Source organism: Solanum pennellii, chromosome 4 (genome assembly GCF_001406875.1).
Source record: "Solanum pennellii chromosome 4, SPENNV200".
Taxonomy (NCBI): Eukaryota; Viridiplantae; Streptophyta; class Magnoliopsida; order Solanales; family Solanaceae; genus Solanum; species Solanum pennellii.
Window position 1 is genome coordinate 7,319,670 of NC_028640.1, and position 27,416 is coordinate 7,347,085.

Genomic DNA, 27,416 nt, shown 5'->3' on the forward strand with positions numbered 1-27,416 from the left:
TCTATAAATAGAGATATCATTCACCTTTTGTTAAACATACTTGAATAAGTAGAAAGTCTTCTCTTTCATCTTACTTCTCTTGTCTTCGTCTCTTTATATTTATATTGCCATGAGCTTGATTTTATAATATGTCCTATGTTCTTTCAATTATAATTATTCACTAAAAGCTTTAATTTAGTAATATTAATTCTATTTTACAACATCATATACTATATATATGATATACACGTACCGTGATATATATATATATATATATATATATATATATATGAATGGGAAGATATATCTATCTATCCTATTTGATTAAATTTTTTATATTGAAAAACGAAATGGTTGAATATAAAGAACAAAATTCATTTCGTTCTTGTCGTAGTTTTCAATCATTTTGTGGCATCGGGTGTGACTTAACTATTTATTATGGGTGAAGTAATGCACATAGAATAGAAAAAGACATTATTGTGTATCACCACCACCAGAGCTAATATATATGGAAGGATACTAATGATTTTCCTCTTGGTTAATAGGGGTTTCTGAAATAGTAATCAAATTCAAGTATTTGTTCATGAAACGACTAAATAAGCTACATGTCTGAAAATAGAAATTCACGAATACTTGGAATTATGAGATTTTTTTTTAAAACCATTTGTAATGACCTAATGAACGATACTCATAGCCTTTACAAAATCTACACTCCTTTTTTAGCGTTTAGGAATCGTGAAACAAGAATTCAGGATCATGAAATAGAAGACAACGTGATTAAAAAAAATCGACTTGTGCCTAAAACATTGGCCAGATGATTAATATAATCATAGTGACCAATAGTCACATTATGGCCTATGATCATCCAAAAACTTTTCTTTTGATGGCTCTATAAGATTCATCCCCTTGTGATTACATATTGTCAACAAAAATAACCACCAGGAGAAAATTTTGCAAACTATTATCGATTACATTAATTTCCACTATTTAACCAAAACCAATGCCTACTGTACATCACTATATTTCAAGCATAGCAGCCAAGAAGTCTCGTGCCCCGCAGAGTCCTATGAATAATCTGTACAACTAATATACAGTTCTGCACTCCCTTCTCATACTACTACAGCGTTCTACTGGAAAGTAATCGGCTTCTGCTTCCAAGTCTGCATTCGATCCCCCCCAACCCCCTTGATAAAAGATATCATATCTCACTTGTCCTGTTATTAGCCAGCATACGGATTGTTATGTCTCAATCCCTCTTCCTCAGCCCCTCCTCTCCCACCACCAGAGCTGATATCTGACAAAGGATGGTTATGGTTCCCCTCTCGGTTCATAGGAATGGTGGCAGTAAATGCTGGTTCAAGGCTCTCATTTACGCTCTTAGTTGGCCTCTTCTGTCTTTTTGGCCTTTGTTGTTGCATGCCAATGTTTTGTGGAAACCCATCTATATCATCTTCCAATAGTGAGTTGGGTGATGCAGATTGTAGATTTTTTGGATTCTTTTGAGGCCTTGATCTTGGGGTTTGCTTGTCTGTGGAACCTTTCCTCTGCACACAGAACATTATGAATCAAGTCAATACACTAACATGCATCGAAATTTTAACTATACAGTTGCGCTTGTTTGTTGTGCAACAAGAAACAAAGGAATTATAATTTCAAAAAGAACGTTGAAGTGTACATTCCATATTTGTCATCGCGGCTGACATTTCCTTTTTTTTTTAAGGAAAAAAACATGGATTTCTTCTCTACAATGTCGTTTACTATGGCTTATCCAACACAAACTTGGCCACATCATGCAGATGAAGGTAATTTAAAGCAGAAAGAGTAACTAGACAACCCTAAGTCTGTGAAAAGGGTCAAATTCAAAAACAAATATTTGATTCTGAAGAAAGTGGGAAAATGATCACCTTTTTATTACTTGATTTTGCTTTCTCCGGCTCAAGGGCATCATCCCCAACAAATTCACTGTTTGTAAGATCTTCTAATGATGCATCACCATCTGCACCAATACGAATGCCTTTTGTGCTACCTTTCCTCTTTTGTCTCTCTTTAGCCTGCAAATGAACCAACACATATTGCTCAGTTAGAAACAAGAATAAGCTGACAAAGGGTGGGAAGAGGTGGAGAGTTAATTCCACCTGAAGAGGAATTTCCTTCATTTTCTGCTCCAATTGTGCATCATCAATCAACAAAGAAACAACATCTTCCGGAGCCAAAAGGTCACCCTGGACATGTCCACCTGTCATGACAAGCTGCTGCACGGTGTTTTTCTGACTGGCTCTCTGCAGAATTTTTTCTTCAACCGTCTCTTTGCAGATTAAGCGATAAACAGTAACCTGCAAGTGAAATAATACCTCTTTACACAGGAGGAAAAATGATCACGGGAAGAAAGGCCATTTGCTAATTATTTATCATCATTTTCACCAGAAGAATGTAATACAGTAAACTCAAAAAAAGTTGGAATTAGGAATTTCATGAAACAAGGTAAAAGAAACACTATTGGCAGGACAGTACACACCTTTGCAGACAAAGATGGGTGGAGTTTTTTCTTATTGCTCATCTTAATGTCTGACCAAAGAAATGTTAGTACATCCACTACCAGATTTTGATGTAATAGACGCTAGTGAATTTTTTTTTCACATTAATAAGTTTTGAGTTTCCGCATTATGGTTGTATCTCGTAAGTTGGATAATTAATATAAGTTGGGGTTTGGATTTTTTGGTTCCCCCAACTAGAAGATCAAGTGTGGGTGACACTCATAACTCGTTTTGGGTTGTGACATTTTTCTGCATAAACCAACTGATTAGCTAAACTGGCTTCTCTTAGATGCAAGGAAGTTCTCAGTCATCTTTTTTTCTTTGAGTTCTTAAGCAGTGTTTCTAATTTCTTCCAAAAGCAGCATTGCCAGGAAAAGCTAAAACAATATCATTATGTTTAGAAATAGAATTATGTGGTCAAAAAGGAAAATGTAGAAGTTGAAAACCTACATCCTTAGTTTGACCCAGCCTATGAGCTCTATCCATTGCTTGTAAATCTAAAGTTGGATTCCAGTCACTCTCATAGAAGATGACAGTGTCAGCAGCTGTCAAGTTGATACCAAGCCCCCCTGCTCTTGTACTCAGCAAGAACACAAAGATGTCGTTCCTATGAGGCAATCAACATAAGTCAGTACAAATACAACATAAATGGATTATAAGTCCCTTTGAATTCAAAACATACCGATGCTGGAAATCTTTGACCATGTCTCGTCGATCCATTATAGTGGAAGATCCGTCAAGCCTCAAGTACCTATATTTCCTGTAGTGCATGTAATCCTGCAAAGCAAGTGAAAACATTAGCAATTTCACAAGTGCAAAGTTCCTTTACCTTTTCAATTTTAAACCATTCCCTAGTAATGGGATTATGTTGCAGAAGAAAACATACTCTGGTCTTTGCAAGCTTGAACTGATTATAAGATAAATGAAGCAAACAGGGAAATCACTATGAGAGAATATCAACAACAGCTTCACATAGGATCTGTTTTTTTCATGCTTAGATTCATACACTAATAATAATTTTGCATCTGGTCTCTCAAGTTAGAAGGGAGAATTAGTATTATTTTCAGTATTTTATTATTTTACTGTTTCTGTATTTTTATTGTTTTTCTATTACTACTTGTTGTCTCGAATGCCTGTATTTTCTTACTATCCTGCTATATCTTATGTCTTCATAAATTTTGTGTTTTTGCTTTCTTTGAGCCAAGGGTCTTCAGAGACAACCTCTCTACCTTGTCAGGTAAGGTCTACGTACACTCTACCCTACCCAGACCCCACTTGTGTGACTATACTGGGTATGTTGTTGTTCATACACTATAAAGCATAGTTCTTGTTGTAGTATGCCCACCTTCATATAGTATGCTCAAGAAACCACTCCATGATTCAATGTAACGTAAGTTTGGTTGGACTTCAAAAGAAAATGATACCCAAAATTCATAATTCATGCATGGGCCAGTATAAGTATCAGTTATCAAATAGTTCTTCCTAGATGAGCTACAAACCTCTTCCAAACATAGACATCTGAAGAGAACTGTACCCTAAAGCACAAAAACATGGGATAAGGTACTACATAACGAACATATACCAGTGCTTACTTTAGCAAACCATGATTATTTTTTGATCAATTTAATCAGAAACTTCACAAAGAAGTTTTTATATGCAAGCAGCATTTTGCATCTATACCAGCCTGGTTAGTCAACCAAAGCATTACTGCAACCACCACTGCCCAGAGAACTTTGATCAGATAACAGTAAATTTACTTCCCGTCAAAAGACTCTAACTCTTCTCAACTCCCAAGAGCTAAAACTGTACATAAGAGTTTCATACAGGCAATCTGCCCCTGCTGCTAATATCATATCATCGCGAAAATACAAATCTAAACCACCAAGGAGCAGCAGAAAGATTCAAATACCTCTAGAATATCCAACATTTTTGTCATTTGTGCAAAGATAAGAACACGGTGATTCCCAGCTCGCAAACGCTTTAATAATATATCAAGTGTTTGAAGCTTCCCTGAGTCCTGTAATTACATAGGAAAATTAAATTTAGATACTTGTGTGCTTGAAGGCACATTAAATATTAAAGAGAAAAGGAAATAGAAGGAACAGATAAAAGGAAAAGATGACATGCCGTTAGCATCTTTGCAGGGTCAAATGGTTGCATGGGTGGACATGACCCAAAAATTTGATACGTAAGCTGAAGAGCAGGTTGTGTGATGGGTAATTCAGAGTCTATCTCTTGTATTAAATGGTGTGCAGCACCTGGTTTCCTAGGACCATTATATTCCGAAGTGCGCGCAAACCCAACCAACAACCTTTTAATCCATGGATGGTGTAGTTCTTCAAGCATTTCATAAGCAAAATTTCTATCTGAGCAATGAGCATTTATCTGCAAGATACATCTCATGGTTAGTAACCCATTGCGTACACATGGAAAGCACTAAGAACAAACAATATAACATCACTTACAGGAGGTGCTCTTGTTCTAGGAATAAAGGAGTATATTGAATTCAAGAGATTAACATTAGCTAAAAGCCTATCCTGATGTTCCATGGCCAAAGCCTCAAATGGTGCATCACCAGGCCCTGTTGCAAGTCTTGTTCTTAAAAAGTTTGCTTCTGACTTTGATGGAAGCAATAACATTCGTGTCACTGCTCTTACTTTGTCCCTTCCAAGGTGACTACAACAGAGATCATCATCCCCAGACTCCATCAAGTCCAAAATTTCATCTAAAAATTGTCTGTTGGCTCTCACAATTGAGAATAACAATTTCTCCAATAAAGAACCAGTTGCCGAAAATGCAACCTCCATGGGTGACATATCAACTAAGCGAGTAAAACCGAATGTTCCACTCCGTATATATCCAACATCTGACTCATGAATTTCTTGGAGTATTGAGCGGTGAATATTCTCTGGAGAATATATGTTAAAGTACTTCTCAAATAATTCTTTACTTACACCTTGCCCCATAGTAGAGTGAAGCATGCTCGATTTATTAGCTCCCCGGTAAACCAGCTTTGGCATCTGAAAGGGATATATGATACGAAAGAGTAAGTTAAATAAGCTTAAAATTTCCTGATTATTAAGAAGTCCCACTAAGCCGACATTTCACAGTTGTCACAACTCACATGCATATATTTAGGAACATCTCGCTGAAGTGGCCCTAGTTGATTGAATCGTACAATATAAATATTTTTTATTATTATTATATATATAGACACAAACACACACACCAAAGTGATGTGGCACCACACTATGGCCTTCATTCATATTTACCCTTTTTGGCCATTTTCTTAAAAAATTGGTTTTGCTACTACTTTGCAAGTATCTTTGTTATAACATTAAATATATCAATAATTAATGACATTTACCAGTCCACTACACTTTCTTGGTTAAGGAAATTAATATCCGACCTTTCTACTTGCTTTATCCTGCTTATGCTTTATATTCCTCTCTTGGTCTGATTCGTCTCATTTTTCTAAATCCTAATTATAAATGTGTGTGTGTGTGTGTGTGTGTGTGTGTGTTATTCCTCTTTTGGTCTGATTCTTCTCATTTTTCTAAATCCTAATTATAAATGTGTGTATAGATATATATATTAAAAAACAAGAATGATGCAGCCCTCTCCTAGGTCTAGACTCCTATTTATCTACTCTCTTATTTTTTTTTGGCATTTTATCTCTTATTTTTTCACTAAAAGAATTTGCAGAATAATAAAGATATCCCATTTTCTCATTAGTTGAGTGCTTTAATTTACTCAATACATAACATATTAGAACAGATGTAACGTATGACTTCATAACACAAACTTTTAAAATCAAATAAACTCCATATTCCACCCTATAAATGGGAATTACGGAATATTTTAGGTACTATAAAGTAAGTTCCCACCTTATTCATTTCAGTGTCATACAAATCAAAAAGTTATTTCAGCAGCCTTTTTATAAAAATGTTTTAAATTTTTTCTATGAAGTTAAATTTTCTGTTACTGAATGTTCTCGAACTGTCATGTGTGATGTTTGACTTAACTTAGAACTGTGGAATGTTGTTATGAAGTAATGTTTGGTGAGAATTTGATCATTTTATTAGTTTATCGAAGTATGATGTGATTTTGGAGCAAGATGTTTATTGGTTTTGTTGTTTATTTTAAGATATTTTGATCCGGCATTATTGAATTTATATATAGAGAGGCAATAGTTCTATTGATATACTTCAATCCTAGGATATGCTTTCTAGCAGAATGCTAAGCAGTTTTTTAAACCCTATTCATGGATTTAGGTATGAAGAGTACTGCTATATTTTTGCTTTTTTTTTCTTTGAAACTGAAAGATCAGGTATTTTTGCTTTATATATTTTCTGTGTTTCTAAACTGGTAGGTCGCTTAGCTAACTCTTAGGTCTCTAATTATATTTTATAGAAATAGTTGTAAAAAGTCGCATCATATAGCGACAGTTTGGGGTGGTTTCATAACAGATATGGCCCAGGCTACTTTTGCTCCCACTTCTAAATAGATCATAATTTTATTTTTATTTTTTGAAATTAGATCAGAAGATTATTTTATTTGACAAGTATATGCACTTCATTGGTTTAGGAAGAATACGGCTTACTGAGACATTATGATTTACCAATTCACAATAATAAGGTCTCAATTATAAAATTTGATGTGAGATATGAAGTTAGAGTAAACATATTATCTCACTTATAAACTAATAGTTACACCACCTCATACTTAACAGACAACATGCATATATACTTCTGAAGTGTTTGTTCTTGTAGAGTTTGCACATCGGTCGGGAAGGGTATTACTGGTTTTTCTGTATGATTTTGGGCAATCTTCCCCTCTTGAGCTAGCTTTTGAAGATGAGTTAGACCAGAGATCCGTTTTCTTATCATGGTATTAGAGTCGGACTCAGCTCAATTCATAGAATACCCGATATTCCGTCCCACTTCTTATATTGTCCACGCTCCAGATGTCTAATCCTGATCGTGCAAGTGGGTGTTATTGGGGGACTCGGTTGGGAAGAGTTCTATTGGTCTCTTTCCACAACATTGGGCAATCTCACCTCTTAAGCTAGTTTCTTGGGTTGAGTTACAAGGTCCATTTCTTATCAGTTCATTTAATAACGTCACAACATTCAACACTAATTTCGTTAAAAGTAACTTCAGCAATCCTCTTTATTGAAAGAGACACGACCCAGCATCAATAATCACCTCCGAAGTCATAAGATTTACCTTCAAGATGGCAATTTATAGTTTCCACATTTCAATGTAAAAAATTGGCAATAATGACAACTGAATGGTGTGAAGTGGCCAAATGAGGATTATAATTGCAGAATTATACTTATAACTAACTGAATGGTGTGAAGTGGCCAAATGAAGATTATAATTGCAGAATGATATTATAACTAACTGAATGGTGTGAAGTGGCCAAATGAGAATTATAATTGCAGATCATAACTCACTGAATGGTGTGAAGTGGCCAAATGAGGATTATAATCGAGGAATGATATTATAACTAACTGTTAGTTAACGTTCCAGAAATATCAATAAAATAAACTAGAAGCAGATTATCCACTGAATCAGGCTGTTCTCTGCGCACACACAAACAATAATAACTCCATGAAAAAGCATTGAGAGTTCCAAACCGCACCTGGTATGTAACAGGACTTCGACCGCCAGAAAAGAATACATCCTCAAGTTCCCCGAAGGGAGCAGGAAGAAGTGAATATGGAACATCTCCAAAATAAAAGTAAGAACTTCCTTCATTTCTCTCAAAGAGCTCTGGATGATTGCAAACCTAGCAAATCAACAAAAGAATTAGAAAACTCTAAGTGGAAAAAAAGAATCAGAGAGAACCCTAGTATAGCAGGTCCACCATAAAATTATCAGCTAATGCAACACTAAAGAGCAATACAAAAAAAGAGATCAATCACCTTCCTTAGCTGGATAACAATATTCATCAGGTTTAGAATTTTCTTCTCGTTAAGATGCCCACGGCTGCTATCAATTAACTCAGCAAGGGATATCTTATTTTTTATTGCTTGATAAAATGCCTGCTGACGAGAACTCAACTTACAGTGCACTGTGATTTCAGTTTTCCCAGTCAACTCAGAAACCACATCCTTTTTAACCCGCCGCAGCATGAAAGGTTTCAAAATTGCATGCTGTTTAGAAGTTTCAGAAAGAGAAATTCATCAAGATGAAAACACTAGTTAACCAAAAAGGTACGATAATAATATCAAGATTAACAGAGAAAAGGATGGAGAACTACTACAGGGTTTGATAATTTACAATCCAAACAAGATTGATATTCATAAATAACAATAAAAAGAATATTTCTAACTAAATAGAAGAGAGAATGTTCTAACACCAGTTACATTCAAGAAGATATGATAACACAATCAAGAGTAGAACACTTAAGGTGCTTACTCAATTATGGAGTGTTCTTGACAAGTAAAAAATATAAAAGATGACAATATGCTCATACTACATGTCTACTTTTGTTAGGTCACAATGACTGGAAATATTCCTTAGAATATTAAATCACTGTAGGCCATAAGTCAGTTGTATCTGAAGATATTGGATACAAAACAAAGCTCCCTTACCAGACGGCTGAGCTGGTGCTCGTTTAGTGACCCACCATGCTCCGCGTGGTTTTCGATTCTGATCATAGAGCACAAAGAAACATCACAAAATGCAAAACTGATACATTAAAGCAAGAACACCTTATACTGAAACATACGTACCCTTTTGAAAACCATTCATTAAATTGTTCATGGCTATCAAATAAGGTAGGCATAATAAAGTGGAGGAGCGCCCACAGCTCAGCCATGTTATTTTGAACTGGAGTACCAGTCAGAAGCAAACGGTTTCGACAATTGAAACTCAGCAATGTCTTCCATCTTATACTGTCAATCAGAGTAAAACAGATACAGTGAGAGAGAGAAGTTATGATTAACAACTTATTTGCTTATTCATTTCATTCTGCAGGTACAACATGATACATGAAGTACAGATTTAAAAAAAATAAATGTGTCTGTGTTTTAAATTGTGACAGTTGAAAAATGTAAGTTGAAGTTCTTGTCACCATTTGCGTCCCCTGTTAGATCATCTATACCCGAAGATGGAAAAATAAATATAGTTTGTATATCAACAGGCATGGAAAGCAATAGAAACTCATGTATAATTCCAAAATCAGTTAAAGGGAGAAAAAGATTTCTTAAAGTAGAAAAGGAAAAGACAACACAGAAAGAACCTAACGTGAAATTATTACTCATGGTCTGGAGCAGTAGCCGACAGTATGTGCATATCTGCTGTTAATATTTTTTGCACGGTAATGATTACACATCAAGATTCAACTCAGATCTTACTAAAAGTTGATCAACTTATAACCTGTCCAGGATATGCTCATCATATAATATGGACACGGAATTAAATGAACAAAGAATCAAATCATTAAACTACAAATCGTAATAAATGATTTTCCTCAGCACGAACATCTAAACTCCATATGCTACAAAAACGAACTGTTATTATGCAAGTTTCTACAACAAGTTTTGAGTACAAGTAGATTTCAGATGATTGAATATGAAGGTATAGTCCAGCCATGTTTAATCTTTATAAGGAAATCAACTATATGATTGTTGTTCCCAGCTATGTTGCTCACACTCTTAGAAAATACCACTGGGTGTAGTTGGATCTTCCAAAAGCTGTGCAATTTTTTTTGGAGGATCCAACATGGATACAGCAACTCTTTTGGAGAGTCCAAGCAATATAGGTTCCCAGTAGCTAGTGTGTGTCACCACTTGTTTTATATGAAAGAAGTTAATAAGTTTGATGACAGTTAGAAAGGAGGGATCCTGGTACTCAATTAGGAATTCTTTTAGCAGCTTTGGCTTCGAATACATTCCCAGTAAATGATAACACTTATTAACGGGGTTTAATTAAACAGTAGGACAAAGTTTTCAAGGCTAGATGATCAGACCTGTTTGCGCTTTTGATTGCCTGGGCTTCATCCAGCACCATGTATTGCCATTTAACACGTCTAAAGTATTTCTCGTCAGAAACTAGTAGTTGATAACTGGTAATGAGAATGTGGAATCCAGCATCCCTGAAATCAAAGTTTGGTTCCATCACTAACTTAGACAGGATGAGTTGACAATATTCAACTCATGGATTTTCTCTATTTAATAAAGGGCAACTTTCACATATAGCAAATAAAAAATTCATATTTGTATGCTATAGCAAAGTTTGCATAATTGCACTCCATTGCAAACAGAGAAATTGTATAATTCGCTATACATATACAGTTGAAGCAAATTGTATAAAACGAAGTGTATAAACAAGAAAGAGAAAGATATTTGGGCAGAGAACTGTATAAAAACGAAGTGTATAAAACGAATTGTATTATTATAAGTGTATAGAACGATTATATACAATTTGAATTTGTATAAAATGAGAAAGAGAGAAAGACAAAAGAGACTTGACAACGAATACACAATTGAATCGAATTGTATAAAACGAGAAAGAGAGAAATTAGATACAATTTAAAAATTGTATAAAACGAGAAAGAGAGAAAGACAAAAGAAACTGGGCAGGGGAGTATTTTTATTGTATAATTATAAGTGTAAAGGACGAAAATATATGTANTAATTATAAGTGTATAGGACGAAAATATATGTATTTGCATGTGCATATACAATTTTCTCACGCTTTATACAAACAGAAACGCAATTTATACATTTCGCTTCTGTTTGTATAAGTGAGGAAGGTGAGGGTGGCGAGCGAGATTTGGGAGAGTGGCGAGCCAGATCTGGAAGAGGGGAGAGAGGGGAACAAAAATATATGTATTAATACAATTTTCTCTGCTTTATACAATTAGAATTAATTTTTATACACTTGTGTTTGTATAAAAAGTGAGGAAGCGAGTGAGAGATTGGAGGAGAGTGGCGAGCGAGATATTTGGGAGAGAGGCGCCTGACAATTTTTTGCATTGTTTGCTATGGAGCACAATTAAATCAAACCCTAGCTACTCCATTTATTTTAGGTTATTAGTTTGCTATTATATACAATTTTCCCTTTAATAAATGCACGGATGATTAACCAAGAGAGGAACAAAATGCTAACAACCTTCCCACTGCCAAGAAATGCTCTTCATAATTCAGATATAATTGTTAACTTAACCACCAACTGCATTGGGTAGTTTAATACCCAGATAAGCTTGGTTTCACTAAAGCTTGATTGGATTTTCACATCACGATCTCAAGCCTTCCAGTGTGAGCAGTTACTCATTATTTGGACTAACAACTTCGTGAAGTAGAAAAATTGTTCACTTGAAGAATTAGCTTTTTGACATTTAAGCGATCTCGCTCCATCCTTCCCTCTATTTCTTTACTATACTTGTACATACTGTTATATTCCTACGAACCCCAATCCAAACACCATCATCTAACCTATGATTAGTTTCACTACATCAAGCAGATCAGTTTAAGAAGCATTCGCCTCATCAATATTATTCATCAAATTAACAAGTGCCTTACCAAGCAAGAATGTTAATGAACAGGAAAAGAAAAGCAAATCTAACGACTAATCAGGGGGATATGAAAGAACCCAGTAAGTGTAGGCAAGTTCATTACTCCTATAATATATATAAGACAGCCAAAGCCAATGAAAAAATTACCGACGATAAAGACGTTTTGGGTTAATGTTCTTTCGAAGCACCACTCGTTCTTGTAAACCTCCCCAATATGGAAGAGTTTTTAGATCAGGGCAGAAACGACCAATTTCATCAGCCCAGTTGTTCAAGACTGATGCGGGAGCAACAACTAAAAAGGGACCCCATATATTCTTTTCCTGCAGAGATCAATGAAGTCAAGTTGCTAGATACTCTACCAAACAGTTCTTGATTTGATAATTTACTACAAGAAAGTGGTAAATAAAACATGAACTAGATCGCTTACTTCTGCCAAATGAGCCAAGAAAGCCATGGCCTGGATTGTTTTCCCAAGACCCATCTCATCAGCAAGAATGCCATTTAAACCCTGACGGATAATGTTGAATGTTGTAAGTCAGCCAAGAATAAATTCCAGAGAGGTTGAGCAAAAAGAGACAAACTTTCAGTAAATAACAACTTACCTGCTCGTAACAATTTACAAGCCACTGGAGCCCTTTCAACTGATAATCTTTAAGAGTACCCTTGAATAATTCTGGTGCTTGTACCGTAGAAGCCACAGGCATGGTTGACCTAAAGGTGCACCAAAACAGCAAGTGAGTACAACCCAGAGAGAGGAGCAACGAAATTTGTGACACCAAAATTTCTCAGTAAAAGAACAAAGATGATATATCGAAGGAACTCAAAAACTCACGGATGCAATAAGTCTATGTCAGCAGCTGCAGCATCTTGCTGGGAGGGTTCAATTTCAGCAGCTTGACGCAGCTTTAGACATTCACTATCAAATGCACTTGTCATCATTTTCTGCTTTGAAACTGCATCCTGTGCAGCTTTCAGAGCCTCTTTTCTCAGTTCAGCCTCTTCAGGATCCTCTTCCTCTCCAGGTCTAACTTCAGTAGAAGCTAACAATATTTCTGGGTCATTTATCATTTCATCACCTAAAGTCACAGCCTCAGAGGGTAAAGTCGATTTATTTTGCATGAAATGGCTGTAAAGTTCAGTTTGTGATAGCAGAAAGTTGAGCCTTTGTTGTTGTCTCTTTGCTTCACGAAGCTCTTGTTCACGCTTCAAAGCTTCTGCTGCTTCTTTTTCCTCCCTTTTCCTTACTTCTGCCTGCAACATTATAAATTACATTTTAGGAAGTCCTCTAGTCAAACAGTGAACAGCAGAAACTCATGAAGAACTATGTTCATTTAGCATATTCAATCCTCTAGAGGGAAGACGACGACAGACATGCATCTTTACAAGTCGTTTTCTTTAGGCATAATACATAAACGTGTCCTTTAAATTAGCTCAGCTGGCATCTATGCCCTCCAACTTTGGGTGTGCAAAAGTAGGCACTTAAAGTTGAACAGCCACACTTCCTATGTGACATATAAAATCAGTTGCTCTATCTCACGCGAATTCCCACGTTGGACGCATGTGGCTACTTGTTCACCTTTATACAAGTTTAAGTGCCTACTTGTGCGGACCCAAAGTAGCATTAAACAGAAAGCAGCCTACTACACTCTTCTTCCTCACATTTCCAAGAAATCTATATACTAGAAAATTATATTAACAAGTCCTGAATCCTGATAAACATAATACTCTCTTATTTCAAAAGTGTATCGATACTCCCTTGAAAGTTTTAGTAGTTAAACCAACATATAACCAAAATATTGGGTGCAAAGGAACTCTTACAACAACAATATCATATAAATAGGGACAGAATTACAGAGACAAATTAGGTAAATTTATATCACCTTCCATTTCTTCTCTGGGATAGTAGAGATTAAGATGTTCATATAATGCAATAATAATCTCAAAATCATAAAAACGGAGAGCTGTATTTTGGTTATTCAAGGATGCAGTTAACCATGATTGATATTTTTTGATTAAAAAAGGATGCAGGTAACCATGGCTGACTCTTCCTTTGTCCCTCCTCTTTGGCTGCTCAGGTTGCTCTTGAATAGCAACTTTTCATACATACCGTAATAGCAAAAAGTTCAAATGAAATAATATAAAGAAGTAGAATGTAAGTACCATCTCCTTGTCAACTCTCTTCCAAAACACGAGCATGTCCCTAGCAAGTTTCCTTGTACGAATTGCTGCACCTCTCATCACCTTAAGTGATCTGCTAACTTTCATTTTCACCTGCAGAAAAGGAATCAATCCACAACTCAAGTAAGAATGTCCAAATGACAACTAGCGGTGGAAAATTGCAGAGCCACATGAAGAATCACACACAAATTTGTTCGTACAAGATCCAGTATTGGATAGAAAAATATCAACATATAAAAAACCCTTTGCAGCACCTACCTCTCTCTGACACATTTCTGCAATCCGCTTGGCATCAGTCAATTGCCTCCTGTGGAAATTGATAAATATCTTATGATGTTTTGGGATTTCTTTCCTGGCAAGGTTTATCCAACATTTTCCAATCCTTTCCATTTCTTCCTTCTCAATCGCAAAAGGATCTTTCTCCAACTTTGGCTTTTTGGGTAGACTACGTTCAATAATCTGCAGCTCCACATGACCATTCAGACAAAAGCAACAGGATTAGGTGCCATATACTATGAGATAAAACACAAAAGAGAATTACTGACCTCATAGGTGTCTCCTTTCTCTAACACTTTCACATAATAAACCTGTAAGACACCACCGTCTGACAATATGGAACGCCGTATACCACCTGCAGCCCCCTCAGGCATGGAAGAAGCCTCTAATGCAGCTTCGCTGACTTGCAGACTGAATCTCTGACCGGCATTATTAGTCGGCTGAGCTCGCAGTCGTGCCTGAAGAGATTCAAATTGTGGCCTGGGATCACCCATTCCTGCCTGACGTTTGGTCCCAAGTTTCTTATCAGAAGCCATCATTGCAGCCAAAGTCTCCAAATCAAGTGTACCCTTGAGGTAAATTTCATTAACTTGAATATCTGACATGGTTGGCAAGTTCAATGATAATGCCAGCTTTTCATAAGGCGGAGGGATCTTGTATGTGATGTCCTCCCCAAGATCCAAGAAAGCAGGTTCATAAATAGATCTGTAAAATTTCCAAATGTTAGGGGACACACTTTACCTTCGTTCTTCATTTTTATTTTTTTTTATTTTTTTTTTTTGGGGGGGGGGGGGGGTCCTGTTAACAATCCAAGACAACTTCAGTAAACATCTCAACATTCATTTGAAACGATTTAGGGAAAGCAGATAGACAAACCTATCACCACCATATGGTCCTAGAAAATCTGACTGAATATGGTTTCCTAAGCTCTGAGTGCTATTGTTAAAAAATTCTGATGTAGAGGCAAGTCTGACCGCTCCTCCTCTATGATCATTTGCTGACTTCTGGTCTCTTGAACCTCCACCACCTCTCATCACAGGTACTCCATTACGAATAGCTGCAGGGCTTGCTGAGGAATTACCAAGCCTCCTCTTATACTTTTGAACGTGTTCTCCCAGCATTGTTCTATACTTTTCCTCTGAAATATAGGTAGTATGAGCTCTATCCCTGTCCCCATCCTCGTCACTACTATATGAAGTTCGCCTCTTTTTCTTCAACTCCCTACCAGACATTGTACCATTACTCTGGTTTCCGGCCGTTCCACCTACCAACCAACATAAGATGCGGCTGATTATTACAACTGCATTAGCTTAACTTTTCATTGCTTCAAGAAAGTCGAAATCGCAATGTAATAAGAGAAAGAGTGTGCATTTGCCAAGTAAAAAATTTGTCATTCTTTTGAAATAATTTTAGTAGTAATAAATACTAAATACTTTTTACTCAGAAGAATGTGTTCAGTCAAGAATTTAGTCCTATTCGCCTAGTCAGTCATACTCATCACTCAAATAACAAAAAATTAAATTAAAAAAGGAAGCAAAAGCAATGTCAATAAAGAATTTGCCTACCTGGGCTACCTCTGCTCTCGTCCTGACTGCTATTCCCATGATAATCAAAATCATCATCAAGTTGGGGCAGCTGGAAGTTAATCAAAGACTATCCAAGAAAAAATTAACTGAGAAAATCAGAAGGGATCAAGAAAAGTTCCACACTTAAGTAATTAAAATTCACAAGTTCCACAACACCCAATTGAAATTTCAAGAAAAATCCAGCTCAAATAAATAAAAAATCTCTAGAAACAAGCAAAATAAATGAACTTTCTCGAAGAATACACCCAAAATAATGTCCTAACAGTAACACTTATTTGCCAGGATTTTGATAAACAAGACACCATTTCGAGAACCAAACTGAAATTCCAAGAATAACCCAGTTCAAAATATATCAAAAATCACAACAAACATGCAAAAAAAATTAACTTTATCAAACCCATCATCAAATCCCTAACCCACAACTATAAAGATTTTAATATCACAAGACGCCTTTTGAGAGTTGAGCACAATCCACAATAAACCAAAAATAACACTAAACATGCATAAAGTAAAAAAATTCTCAATGAACTAACCCTTAACCCATTAAACCCCTAACCGACAAAATTATCCCAACACTAACTAAAAAGATGTTAATATCACCAGATACCCTTTTGAGAGTTGAGCACAATTCACAATAAATCAAAAATCACTCCAAACATTCAAAAATAAACAACTTTCTCAAACCCATCGAATCCCTAACCCACAAAATTATACCAACACTAACTAAAAAAAATTTATATCACCAGATACTCTCTTGAGAGTTGAGCACCATTCACACTAGATCAAAAATCAGTCCAAACATGCAAAAATAAATAACTTTCTCAAACCCATCGAATCCCTAACCCACAAAATTATTCTAACACTACCACTAATTATATAGATTTTAATATCACCAGACACCCTTTTGAGAGTTGAGCACAATTCATAATAAACATGCAAATTAAAAACTTTCTTGATGAATTAACCCATCAAATCCCTAACCGACAAATTATCCTTAACACTAACACTAACCACCAAGATTTTAGTATCACAAGACACCCTTTGAGAGTTAAGACCAACCCACAATACATCAAAAAGATCAGTCTAAACATGCCAAGAAAATGTCAAAACTTTCCCGAAGAATTAACCCATCAAATCCATAACCCACAAAATTGTCCTTAACTAACACTAAATACCAAGATTTTAGTATCACCAGACACCCTTTTTGAGAGTTGAGCACAATTCACAAAAAACCAAAAATCACTCTAAAGGTTCTTAAGGTGCAAAAAGTTAAAAACTTTCCCAATGAATTAACCCATCAAATCCCTAACCCAAAATAACTATCCTAAACTCTTGCACTAACTATAAAGATTTTAATATAACAAAACACCCTTTTGAGAGCTAAGCACAATCCACAATAAATCAAAATATCAGTCCAAACATGCAAAAAAAAACATAAAATTTCTCCATGAATTAACCCATCAAATCCCTAACCCACAAAATTAACCTCAACACTAACCTAAAAAAACAAGATGTTAGTATCACCAGACACCCTTTTGAGAGTTGAGCACAACCCACAATAGATCAAAAATCACACTCCATACATGCAAATTTAAAAAGAAAAAAAAACTCGAAGAATTAACCCATCAAATCCCTAACCGACAAAATTATCCTCAACACTAACACTAATCACCAAGATTTTAGTATCACCAAACACCCTTTTGAGAGCTGAGCACAACCCACAATAAATTTTAAAAAATCACTCCAGACATGCAAAAAAAAAAAGAACTTCTTCGAAGAATTAACCCATCAAATCCCTAACCCACAAAATTATCCTACACACTACCAGTAACCACCAAGATTTCCATATCACAACACACCCTTTTGGCAAAATAGCAAAACCCACAAACAATACCTCGAGATTGAAGAGATTGGAGTACGAATACTGCTTCTTAGGGTCCATAGATTACGTTGTTGGAGCTGTGAAAACAACAATGGAAACAAGCATTTGGTGGGGCGAATGAAAAAAACAGCAAAAAACAAATTAGAAAGAGAGGAAATTTGTAGTAAATAGTAAAGAAGAAAAAGGAGAAAAGTAACCCTAAAAGAGGAGAAGAAGAGGAAGAAGAGGGATAAGGAGTGTAACGAGAAAGAAGAGGGAAGAGGAGGTGAAGACATTGGCATATGCTAATGTAAGCCGGGAGGGTTAACTTTCGTTAACGTGCGCTATAGTGACCACTTTTATTTTTCTCAAAATCAAAAGCTTTGATTTGCTTTCTTTCTGTGTTTTGTTGTGTGTGATGGAGGCAATGGTTTGGTCTTGTGTGTGCTATTGTATTATTAATTTTTTATTTAGGTAAGCTCTTTCGAAAATAATTTCTCAAGTTTATATGCTATATAATTTTTAGAATTTACTTGTAAAATTACGTTAGATATGTTCTTATATCATAGTCAAACATCTTTTGAAAATAATTTACTTGTAGAATTACGCTTAATATGTTCTTATATCATGGTCAAATATTTTTCAAAAATAATATCTCTACTTTCCAGATGTAAAGTTTAGATACACTCTACACTTTTCAGAATCTACTTGTAGGATTACGTTGAATATGTTCTTATATTATAATCAAACATTCTTATATCATATTCAAATATTTTCCAAAAATAATTGAAAGTATATGTTCTTATAAGTCAAACATTCTTTTATTATAGTCAAACATTTTTTCGAAAATAATTTCTCTACTTTCAAGATGTAAGATCTAGATACACTCTATGTTTTTTAGAATCTACATGTAGGATTAGTCAAACATTTTTATAATAGCAGTGTAGTTTATCCTCATACGTTTCTGTATCCAAGTTTTTGAACCTAAAACCTCTGAGAAGATAAAGATGAAGCACTATAAACCACCTAGGTCATTGAGTAAGATTATGTATGTGTCGCCAATGAGTTATGAATTTATTAGTCCTATATGTATATATATCACTTATCACTTATACAATTTGCACTATTACTAACTAAGTTGATAATTTATTACTAATACTTCTCCATTTCAAACTATATATTATTATTATTATTACTTAAGTTACAAACAATTACTAATGGTCCTCCATTTCAATTTATCAACCTTGCTTTACTTTTTAGTTTGTTAAAAAAATCTTTTTTATTTTCAGTAATTCTTTGGTTCTAACTTTTCACTAAAACACATACATTTTAATACATTTGTGATCTGATAGATATTTAAATTATGACTATAAGATTCAAAAGCATTTTTTACTTTATTACGGAATAGCTTGTTAGCTATGAAAATTGGAAACTGATAGTTTGTTGCAACCCATGGCTCATAGGTTTTGCTACATTTAAGGCAATTTTGAGATGATAAATCCAATCACACAAGTACAAGACTCCAAATGATTGTTATGGATCTAATACGAACCACATGCACAATTCAAAACTCCATGAATAATGAGTCAGCCCCTATATCCTTGTACACATAAGTATCAAGCTTTTGTCTGCAGCAGGATTCGGTTCGAAAAATTCAGGGCCCAAAAGACATTACTTTCAACCAATCCAATAATACTACATGATGAATTCTGTGGATTAACACAACCTAAAAATACAATCTTGGGAAGAAGTACAATGCAGAGAAATTGACAATGGCAAGGCATGTAGCTACTCATTGCAGCAACCATAAAAGAAGGGGGCATTCTTACACTGCCCTATAATGATTTTGCATAGAATGTGTTCTAACTGGGGAGAAAACCAGGACATAGTTTACTTCAAATAGTTCGAAAAGGATCATAATTCTAGCAATACAAAATTGTCCTGGACCTGGAGTCCATTCATGTTTTCCAACGACTTGTCACTCCTTCCACATATCGGCAAATTCATCCACCTCCATAGGATTAGACAATTGATGTATCTTTCTCCTGGTCTTTGCTTTGACTTTCTTTGCATATTTGCCAGCCTTCTGTTTTTTCTCTAGTGATCGGATCTGGAGTGGTGATGTTAATAGATAAATATTAGTAACTGTACTTAAGGAGTCAGTTCTTCCGCAATATATACAAATCTTTGCTCAAAGGAAAAGCAGCAACCGGCATGAAGAAAAATGAATCTCTGCTCATAGGGGTGAATCTTACCTGATTGGGTGCAACATAAAATGGGTTCTCATAAAGAGTAGGGCCACCAAAGCTACCACCAAAGATCTTAATTGGATTCAAGCAAAACCTTGGACCAACCTGCATACACAATTACACAACTTCAATATCAAACATGATGGTTACTCTAGGACTATTCATAGTTTGATTTCAAACCTCAACAAGTGTCATCTTTTCCAGGTCCCCACGGTCTATTTTCTGTGTTGCTCCATTATGAGGACAAGATATCTGCTCCAGAGAGTCAACAAAGTGATTTGAAAAAAGGTTACAACACTTGGTAAAGAGAACCTTAAGAAATGACAGAAGCCTTTGTTACTACAAAGGAAAAAAGAAATAACAGAAGGCTTTGAGGTGAATGATACACCTATTAGACATCCTTTTCCCCTTGCAGATAAAAAATGTCAAATCCTATAAGTCAGCAGATTCTTGGCATGCTGTACCCATACCAAATGGACCACTAGGATTTGATTTTGAGGTTGAGGGTAGAAATATGGACTTCCTCTTCCACAAAAACAAGTGTAGTGGTAGTGTGGATTAAATGGTAGAAAACTTACACACCCATGGCTTCCCGGACTAGTAATATCAGATGATCTCATGTATCACTTCTACATTCCACATTTATGACTTAAAGACTATATATTCTCTCTGTTTCTTTCTATATTCGTTTTTCTGGCTGTTCCAATTCTCAACCTCTTATATTGGCTGAGTAATTATATTATCCTTTTGGACCATAAAGGAGGTCATCGAATTTTCTTCTGTTTTGTTTTTTGAGAGATCTTTACATAATGTATATGTTTTCCGTGAAAGAGAGGGAAGGCACAAGGATTTCACAATAGCTGAACTCGAAGGATGAGGGTTGAACCTATAGCCAACCCCAAGAAATTTCCTACCAGAGGACAAAAGGGAAATACTTGAAGCACACTTTGTTATGGGCAAGAGATGGACCATATAAAGAACTCATTTCTTCAAGTCAGAGCAACGCTCTAAATGCAGGAAATTTACTATGGTATGAGTAGTAACGAACCTGGTAATTACGGAACCACACGTGGTCATCAAGAATTGAAAACACAATTACATGATCATAGAAAGGTTTAGATTTCCGGTGATCCTTTGGGGTTCCAAAAATCTGATGAAACAAAATAAAATAATGTTAGACTGTCATCAGAGATGGTTAAATAATTATGCCATGAGAAAGCTAAATATTTACAAAGGAATTAAAAAATGGAAAATGAATGCAACTCAAACAAATAAACTACTGTATTTGAACCTTCAACCTCTAAAGAAATCAGATTGAACAATTTATTTTTTTACGAAAATGCTCTAACCATCACTTAATTTGAATAGCAAGAACGCGTTGAAGAGTCACTGCAAGCAACGAGCTTCAATGAAGAAATAGCAGTGGAAACCGAAGAAAGTGCTTGTTATATGATTGCAGCCCAACTTTTTCACTAAAAATGGCATCTTAAGTAACCAAAAAACTATATTCAAGTAAAAGTAGGTTTTCAGCTTCAGCCTCCTTAGAGGACGGAATAACTTAAAGTTAAGCTAAACATAATAGGTAAAAACTGAAAATGTACTATAAAAACCAACTGTCTACATTTAGTTACAAGGAATTATCACAAAGATTAATGCTCTGAACAGAGTCAAACTACCTGTATGAACATTTCTTTCAAAAGCTTCCAGTGAGGCTGTTTATCGAAATTGCTTGAGAAAGTCAAAATAGGACGTGAACCCTTCAAGTGATTTCCAGTCAGTTTTAATTCTTCCATTGTGTGCACTTCAAAAACAAAAGGAAAAGCAGAATAAGTTGGACCTTTCCTCATTCAAGAAAATATCACAAGTGAGATGAAAATTTTATATTCAGTTCACAAACAATTTCAAGTGCATTCCAATTATACATGAACATCAGAACATGATTGATAAAAAACATCTAGCTGATTACCTGCATTGACTAAAAATACATGAACATCAGAACATGATTTATGAAAAACATCTAATTGATTACCTGCATTGACTAAAAACTTCACGGATGGACCATTGGGGCATTTCGCCATCCAAAGATAGAGGTCTTTTCCCTTCCGGCACTGAAATTAAGAAAATGGAACATATATAAAAGCAAACTTAGGATAATGATAAAAAACAGAAGTGATGAAACCATAGCTTCTAAAGGATAAAAAACAAAACGTCTTTCAGCAGAATTTCTATTAAAATGGTCAAAACGGATAGAGGCAATTCCATAATCACACGTTAAGTATATTTTTCTAAAACGATAAGTCTTAAAGCCTCTATTAGCCAAAATGATATGCTTATGGTATTCTCTGCAATAACTCGAACAGCCTCTGCTATATGCCATGAGGTCATTTCAAGAGGCTATCCATCTCCCACCTGAGAAAATGAACTTGCCTAATATTTCATTCTTCCCCAGGTTATAATCCAAAAGTAAGTCCTTCAAAAACCCAAGCATTTGACCATTAAGACGAGCAATTTTATGGCTGTTTTGGTGCATTTTGGGATGATTGCACCAGGGTGGAGAAGGAAAACGGTGGTGGGAATATTTGGTTGCATATGGAAGAGGGTATAATCTTATATAATGAACGTCCACACTGGCGACGAGCTTAAAATGTATGTTCATCTTTTGAATGCTTCAGCACACTATTTTTATGGTTTTAATCTTTTGATAGGTGCATCTAGAACTGGAGACATCCACAGGATACAATGCAAATGATACTCCAACTGACACTAGGTTGTAGGCTTGACCAAGAACAACCTACAGTTCTTTTTTATATTCAGGAGTAACCTAAACTTCACATTATATATGCATCTTCGGCGCACAGGTAGTTTAACAAAATGCTTTGTTTGCTTTATTTTAAACAAAAAGGCTAAAAGAGAACAGAACTTACCAATCAAATAAACAAAGAGGGAAGAGCAGAAATTGAACTTTGAAACTTCATATGAAGTCACAGTCAAAATGCAAAAAGGTAGCAGTGAGTGCTTCAATCAGGCTGATTGTTTTCAGTACATAAAAAATATTCAGAGCACATGAGTAGGAATATTGGGCAAATTAAACCAAACCAGAAGAATAGAATTAGATAGTTGTCCGATGCATGAGGAGTTTATACAGTCCTAAACCCTAAAAATCTCAAAAACAGTGCGAAAAGTAGCTGTCCCGATAATCACTTTAAGCTCAGTTGAAGGGCATCTGAAAGAACTAAGCTCAATTGGAAGGCATCCCACGGATACACAGACAAGTTAAATACATGTAGCCACTATTAGACCTTGCTTCAGTGTAATAGCCCGTAAATCACACAAGAGAGGTATGCTATGTAACAAGCCTTCAAACAAGCTCAAGTAACACCAAATCTTATAGCAAGAAAACTGAAACAGCAAGGATACCTCAAAGAACAAACAGGAGGAACAGCTCTTCAACTCAACTAGCTCATTCAACGTTGCACCTTTAGAATCTTTAGACTCCACTTTGTTATCCTTCTTACAGTGAGGCAAAAGGGACACCAAATTCAACATTAAATGCCGATACCTAAAATCCACAGAAACCCAACAACAAAAAAATCAATCTTTTTGATTATTTACAGCAACCCTTTTGACTAAAAAGCTTAAAAAACACAAACCTGTAACTAATACGACGAGAACAAGTCACCAAAACTTTCTCTTTATTTCTAAAAGTAACTACTGAAGTCTCTTTGTTTTCTTCAGTAGAACCATCTTTAAAACCTAAAAGAGTTCTCTTAGGCCTTTCTATTGCAGTTTCTTCTATGGCCGCAGCCTCTGTTTCTGTGTGCTTCCGCTTCTTTCCCATGGAAAATCTTCAAGAATTTGCTTTACAAAGAATAGCGGCAGGGGTTTAAGCAAAATTGGGACTCTATTTTGTATTTGTAAGGATTTCAATTTGGGCTTTCTTTTGGGGCTTGCAAAGCTATTGGGCTGCTACATTGTTATACACATAAATTTTTTGAAAAATTTCTGGCAAATTTAATTGATTAAATAACATTATATGGGTATAGTTTACCTAATTACATTTTATGGACATAGTTTAGTTATTTAGGTATTTTTAATTTTGTATATAACGTTTTTTTTGTTTTTTATTTATACAATTTTATTTTAGAAAAAGTGATTTGTTACTGAAGCGTTAAATAAGCTAACAATAAATTTAGATAATGCCATAATTTAAGGTAAACATTCAAATTCAATTTTTTTTCAAAAAAAAAAAGAGAAGTATACAGCAATTAAAACACAAGATAAACTTGTTTCTGAGGTTTGATGAAACAGTAGTTCATCCATTTTTTTTTGTTTTTCTGTATAATCGAATACAGGTAATCGTTCATTGGATGAAAATTCATGTTTATTATTGCAATAATTATACAATGTTCTATTGGATTTACAAATTTGGATGTATGTGCATTCATTATTGTGGTGATAATTGTATATAGCAATATCGTAAGTGTTTTTCTTTTGAAAACTGGTTTCAAAAATATATAAATTTTTAAGAAGAAAATTCATAGGATACAATTATATACTTTTTTTTGATGTAGTATTTGTATATTAGAAAGAAGATCAGTGTAATCGAATACAGGTAATCGTTCATTGGATGAAAATTCATGTTTATTATTGCAATAATTATACAATGTTCGATTGGATTTACAAATTTGAATGTGTGTGCGTCCGTTAGTGTGGTGATAATTGTATATAGCCATAACGTAAGTGTTTTTCTTTTGAAAACTGGTTTAAAAATTATATACATTTTTTAAGAAGAAAATTCATAGGATACAATTATATACTTTTTTTTGATGTAGTATTTGTATATTAGAAAGAAGATCAGTGTTAACATAAGTTTGTCATTAATCTGATTGTAAAAAAGTGTCATATTAATTGTATATATGATTTCAGTGAATGATTTGAAATAAAATTTTGTTTGAAAATTCTACAGATAATGGCCTCATTGACTATTTTGGTTATGCATTTTGAAAAATGGGACGATACAAATAGGTACATTGATTATACTATAGAGGGAGTAGTTTTTAAGAAACAATCAACGTTTCTTGAGTTTTATACTACTATTGCCATACAGATTGGTGTTGATATGAATAATAAGATTTTGAAGATTGAGTACAAGGTTGAAGAAAGCAATAAATGAATGGTTATACACAATGACATGGGTGTCAGGGTGTACATAATGCTTAAAAAGGCCAACATTGATTTTAACAAGTTCCCTATTTGTATAATTATTTTGGATTCATGTGATAGACAGATTTCTCAGTGTCAAGGTCTATCATATGGAGAGATGCAGGTGTTGACAACTGTTGCAGAAAATGGTTCTCATGGTATGATTGTTGTTGAATCGGAGGAAACAAATGTTGCATTTGTATCGATTGATACAACTGGGGTGATTTCAGATGAATCTAACAAGCATGTTGAGGTTGATCAAGTATACAAGGACAAATCAATTTTGAAAGCAGTCATGGAAAGATATGCGATTAAAGAGAGGTTTCAGTCTAAAACTGCTAGGTCAAATTCAATCAGGTACTGTGCCTTTCAAATTGTGTCTTTTAAAATGTATAAATATTTTTATTGCATAGTGTAAAATAAATTTTTATACTATATGAATTGATTAAATGTGATGAAAAATATCATGCAGTTATACTCTGGAATGTTATTCTAAGGGATGTGAATGGTTAATGAAGGCCTCTAATATCAACAAATCTGGAATGTTCAGAATTCGAGCATTCAACAGAAAGCATACATGTCCTTTAAAAGATGGAGTTTATTCGCAACGACATGTAACTAGCAATTTGATTGGAGGGATTGTGAAACCTAAATTTCTAGATCATAAGCGTAAATAGACACCAGCTGATATAAAAAAGATGTTAAGATTGATCTTGGAGTTGATGTTAACTATATGTTGGCTTGGAGGGCCAGGGAGAAAGCGTTGAAATCTTTGAGGGGTACACCAGCTGAATCATATGCAAAGTTACCTGCGTATTTGTATATGATGGATATCACTTACCCGGAGTCTCATATACGTATGAAAAAGAGTATAAATAATGAGTTCTTGTATCTATTTGTTGCATTGAATACATTTATACAAGGATTTATGCATTGTAGAGCAGTAGTCGTGGTGGATGGTAGTCATCTGAGAGGTCCATATAATGGGACATTTGTTGCAGCAAGCACGACAGATGGCGCAGGTATATATATATATAAAATAATGTATATGTATATACATGAATCTTTGTATATGTACATTTAAATATATGATTTCGGCATTAAAAATAAATTGTATATTAATATTATTGTTGGACATATATTTCCACTTGCGTATGGTATTATTGATTCAGAGAACAATGATGCCTGGACTTGGTTTTTTGAGCAACTTAAAGAAGCATACGGTGAGAGGAGTGACATGTGTGTTATGTCTGATAGAAATGAGAGCATTATAAAAGTTGTTACAAATGTATACACTAATGTACCACACTATGCGTGTATGTGGCACTTATGGAATAATGTTCAGAAAAAGTTTAGAAAATCTCATGAGAAGTTATCTAGTGTATTCTATACAATGGCAAAAGCTTGCACGAAGAATGAATTTGATATGTTAATGGATACTATAGAAAAGGAAGATATAAGAGTGAAAGAGTATTTGGAGTTAGCTGGATATGAAAAATGGGCTCTGTGTTATGCACAAGTACATAGAGGATGGCACATGACATCAAATATTGCTGAGAGTATAAATGCTGCACTTGTTTTAGCGAGAGAATTGCCTATTTTTGAATTTCTAGAAGAGGTAAGGCTATTATTTGAAAGGTGGAATCATGACTACAAGAAGGAGGCGACCTGCACATTTACATCATTGATTGGAAAATACCATGACATACTAGCAGACGATGAAGCAATCAGCACAAGAATGACGGTAATATTTAAGAATAATTGTATAATTAGTAATGTGTAAATATTTTATTGTATATTATATATTAGTATGCATTGATTTTTTTTGTTGTATTTATAAATGAGCAGGTTGTACCGTCAACGGAATATGTGCACAATGTTAATGATGATGGAAGATATTTTGTAGTCTGTCAAAGGAAAAAATTTACACATGTGGAAGATTTCAGTACGAGGAAATACCTTGTGAACATGCTTGGGCCGTATTGAAGTGGAAGAGTCTTCTACCAGATGAATATTGCTCTGA

General features: G+C 34.8%; 3 protein-coding genes across 4 annotated transcripts; 1 reads left to right on the plus strand and 2 right to left on the minus strand.

Moving 5' to 3' along the window:
• Positions 1–756: 756 nt before the first annotated feature.
• Positions 757–18,339, minus strand: LOC107017846 (chromatin-remodeling ATPase INO80). Of its 2 annotated transcripts, XM_015218121.2 has the most exons (23): positions 17,976–18,339; positions 16,061–16,148; positions 15,372–15,759; positions 14,765–15,200; positions 14,478–14,678; positions 14,202–14,312; positions 12,874–13,292; positions 12,644–12,752; positions 12,469–12,549; positions 12,189–12,361; positions 10,494–10,619; positions 9,256–9,417; positions 9,115–9,172; positions 8,443–8,673; positions 8,160–8,306; positions 4,979–5,533; positions 4,641–4,898; positions 4,423–4,530; positions 3,196–3,290; positions 2,964–3,120; positions 2,115–2,312; positions 1,884–2,030; positions 757–1,523 (listed from the first exon to the last, which is right to left on the minus strand). In XM_015218121.2, the coding sequence occupies exons 1-23, from the start codon at positions 18,021–18,023 to the stop codon at positions 1,200–1,202; spliced, it is 4,620 nt and encodes a 1,539-aa protein (XP_015073607.1). In that variant the 5' UTR covers positions 18,024–18,339; the 3' UTR covers positions 757–1,199. The 2 variants fall into 2 exon arrangements, with proteins under 2 accessions (XP_015073607.1, XP_027772120.1); XM_027916319.1 differs by lacking the exon at positions 17,976–18,339 and having other exon boundaries at positions 15,372–15,782.
• A 1,247-nt stretch (positions 18,340–19,586) lies between these two features.
• LOC107015597 (ribosome biogenesis protein BRX1 homolog 1-like) lies at positions 19,587–24,087 on the minus strand. The gene is made up of 8 exons (XM_015215915.2): positions 23,842–24,087; positions 23,609–23,750; positions 22,221–22,299; positions 21,868–21,992; positions 21,240–21,341; positions 20,372–20,443; positions 20,198–20,296; positions 19,587–20,052 (listed from the first exon to the last, which is right to left on the minus strand). The coding sequence occupies exons 1-8, from the start codon at positions 24,027–24,029 to the stop codon at positions 19,921–19,923; spliced, it is 939 nt and encodes a 312-aa protein (XP_015071401.1). The 5' UTR covers positions 24,030–24,087; the 3' UTR covers positions 19,587–19,920.
• A 1,818-nt stretch (positions 24,088–25,905) lies between these two features.
• Positions 25,906–27,379, plus strand: LOC107016478. Its single transcript, XM_027916390.1, is given in 4 exon segments — positions 25,906–26,086; positions 26,089–26,415; positions 26,641–27,137; positions 27,242–27,379. Coding segments are annotated over 4 exon segments (1,143 nt in total).
• The last annotated feature ends 37 nt before the right edge of the window (positions 27,380–27,416 follow it).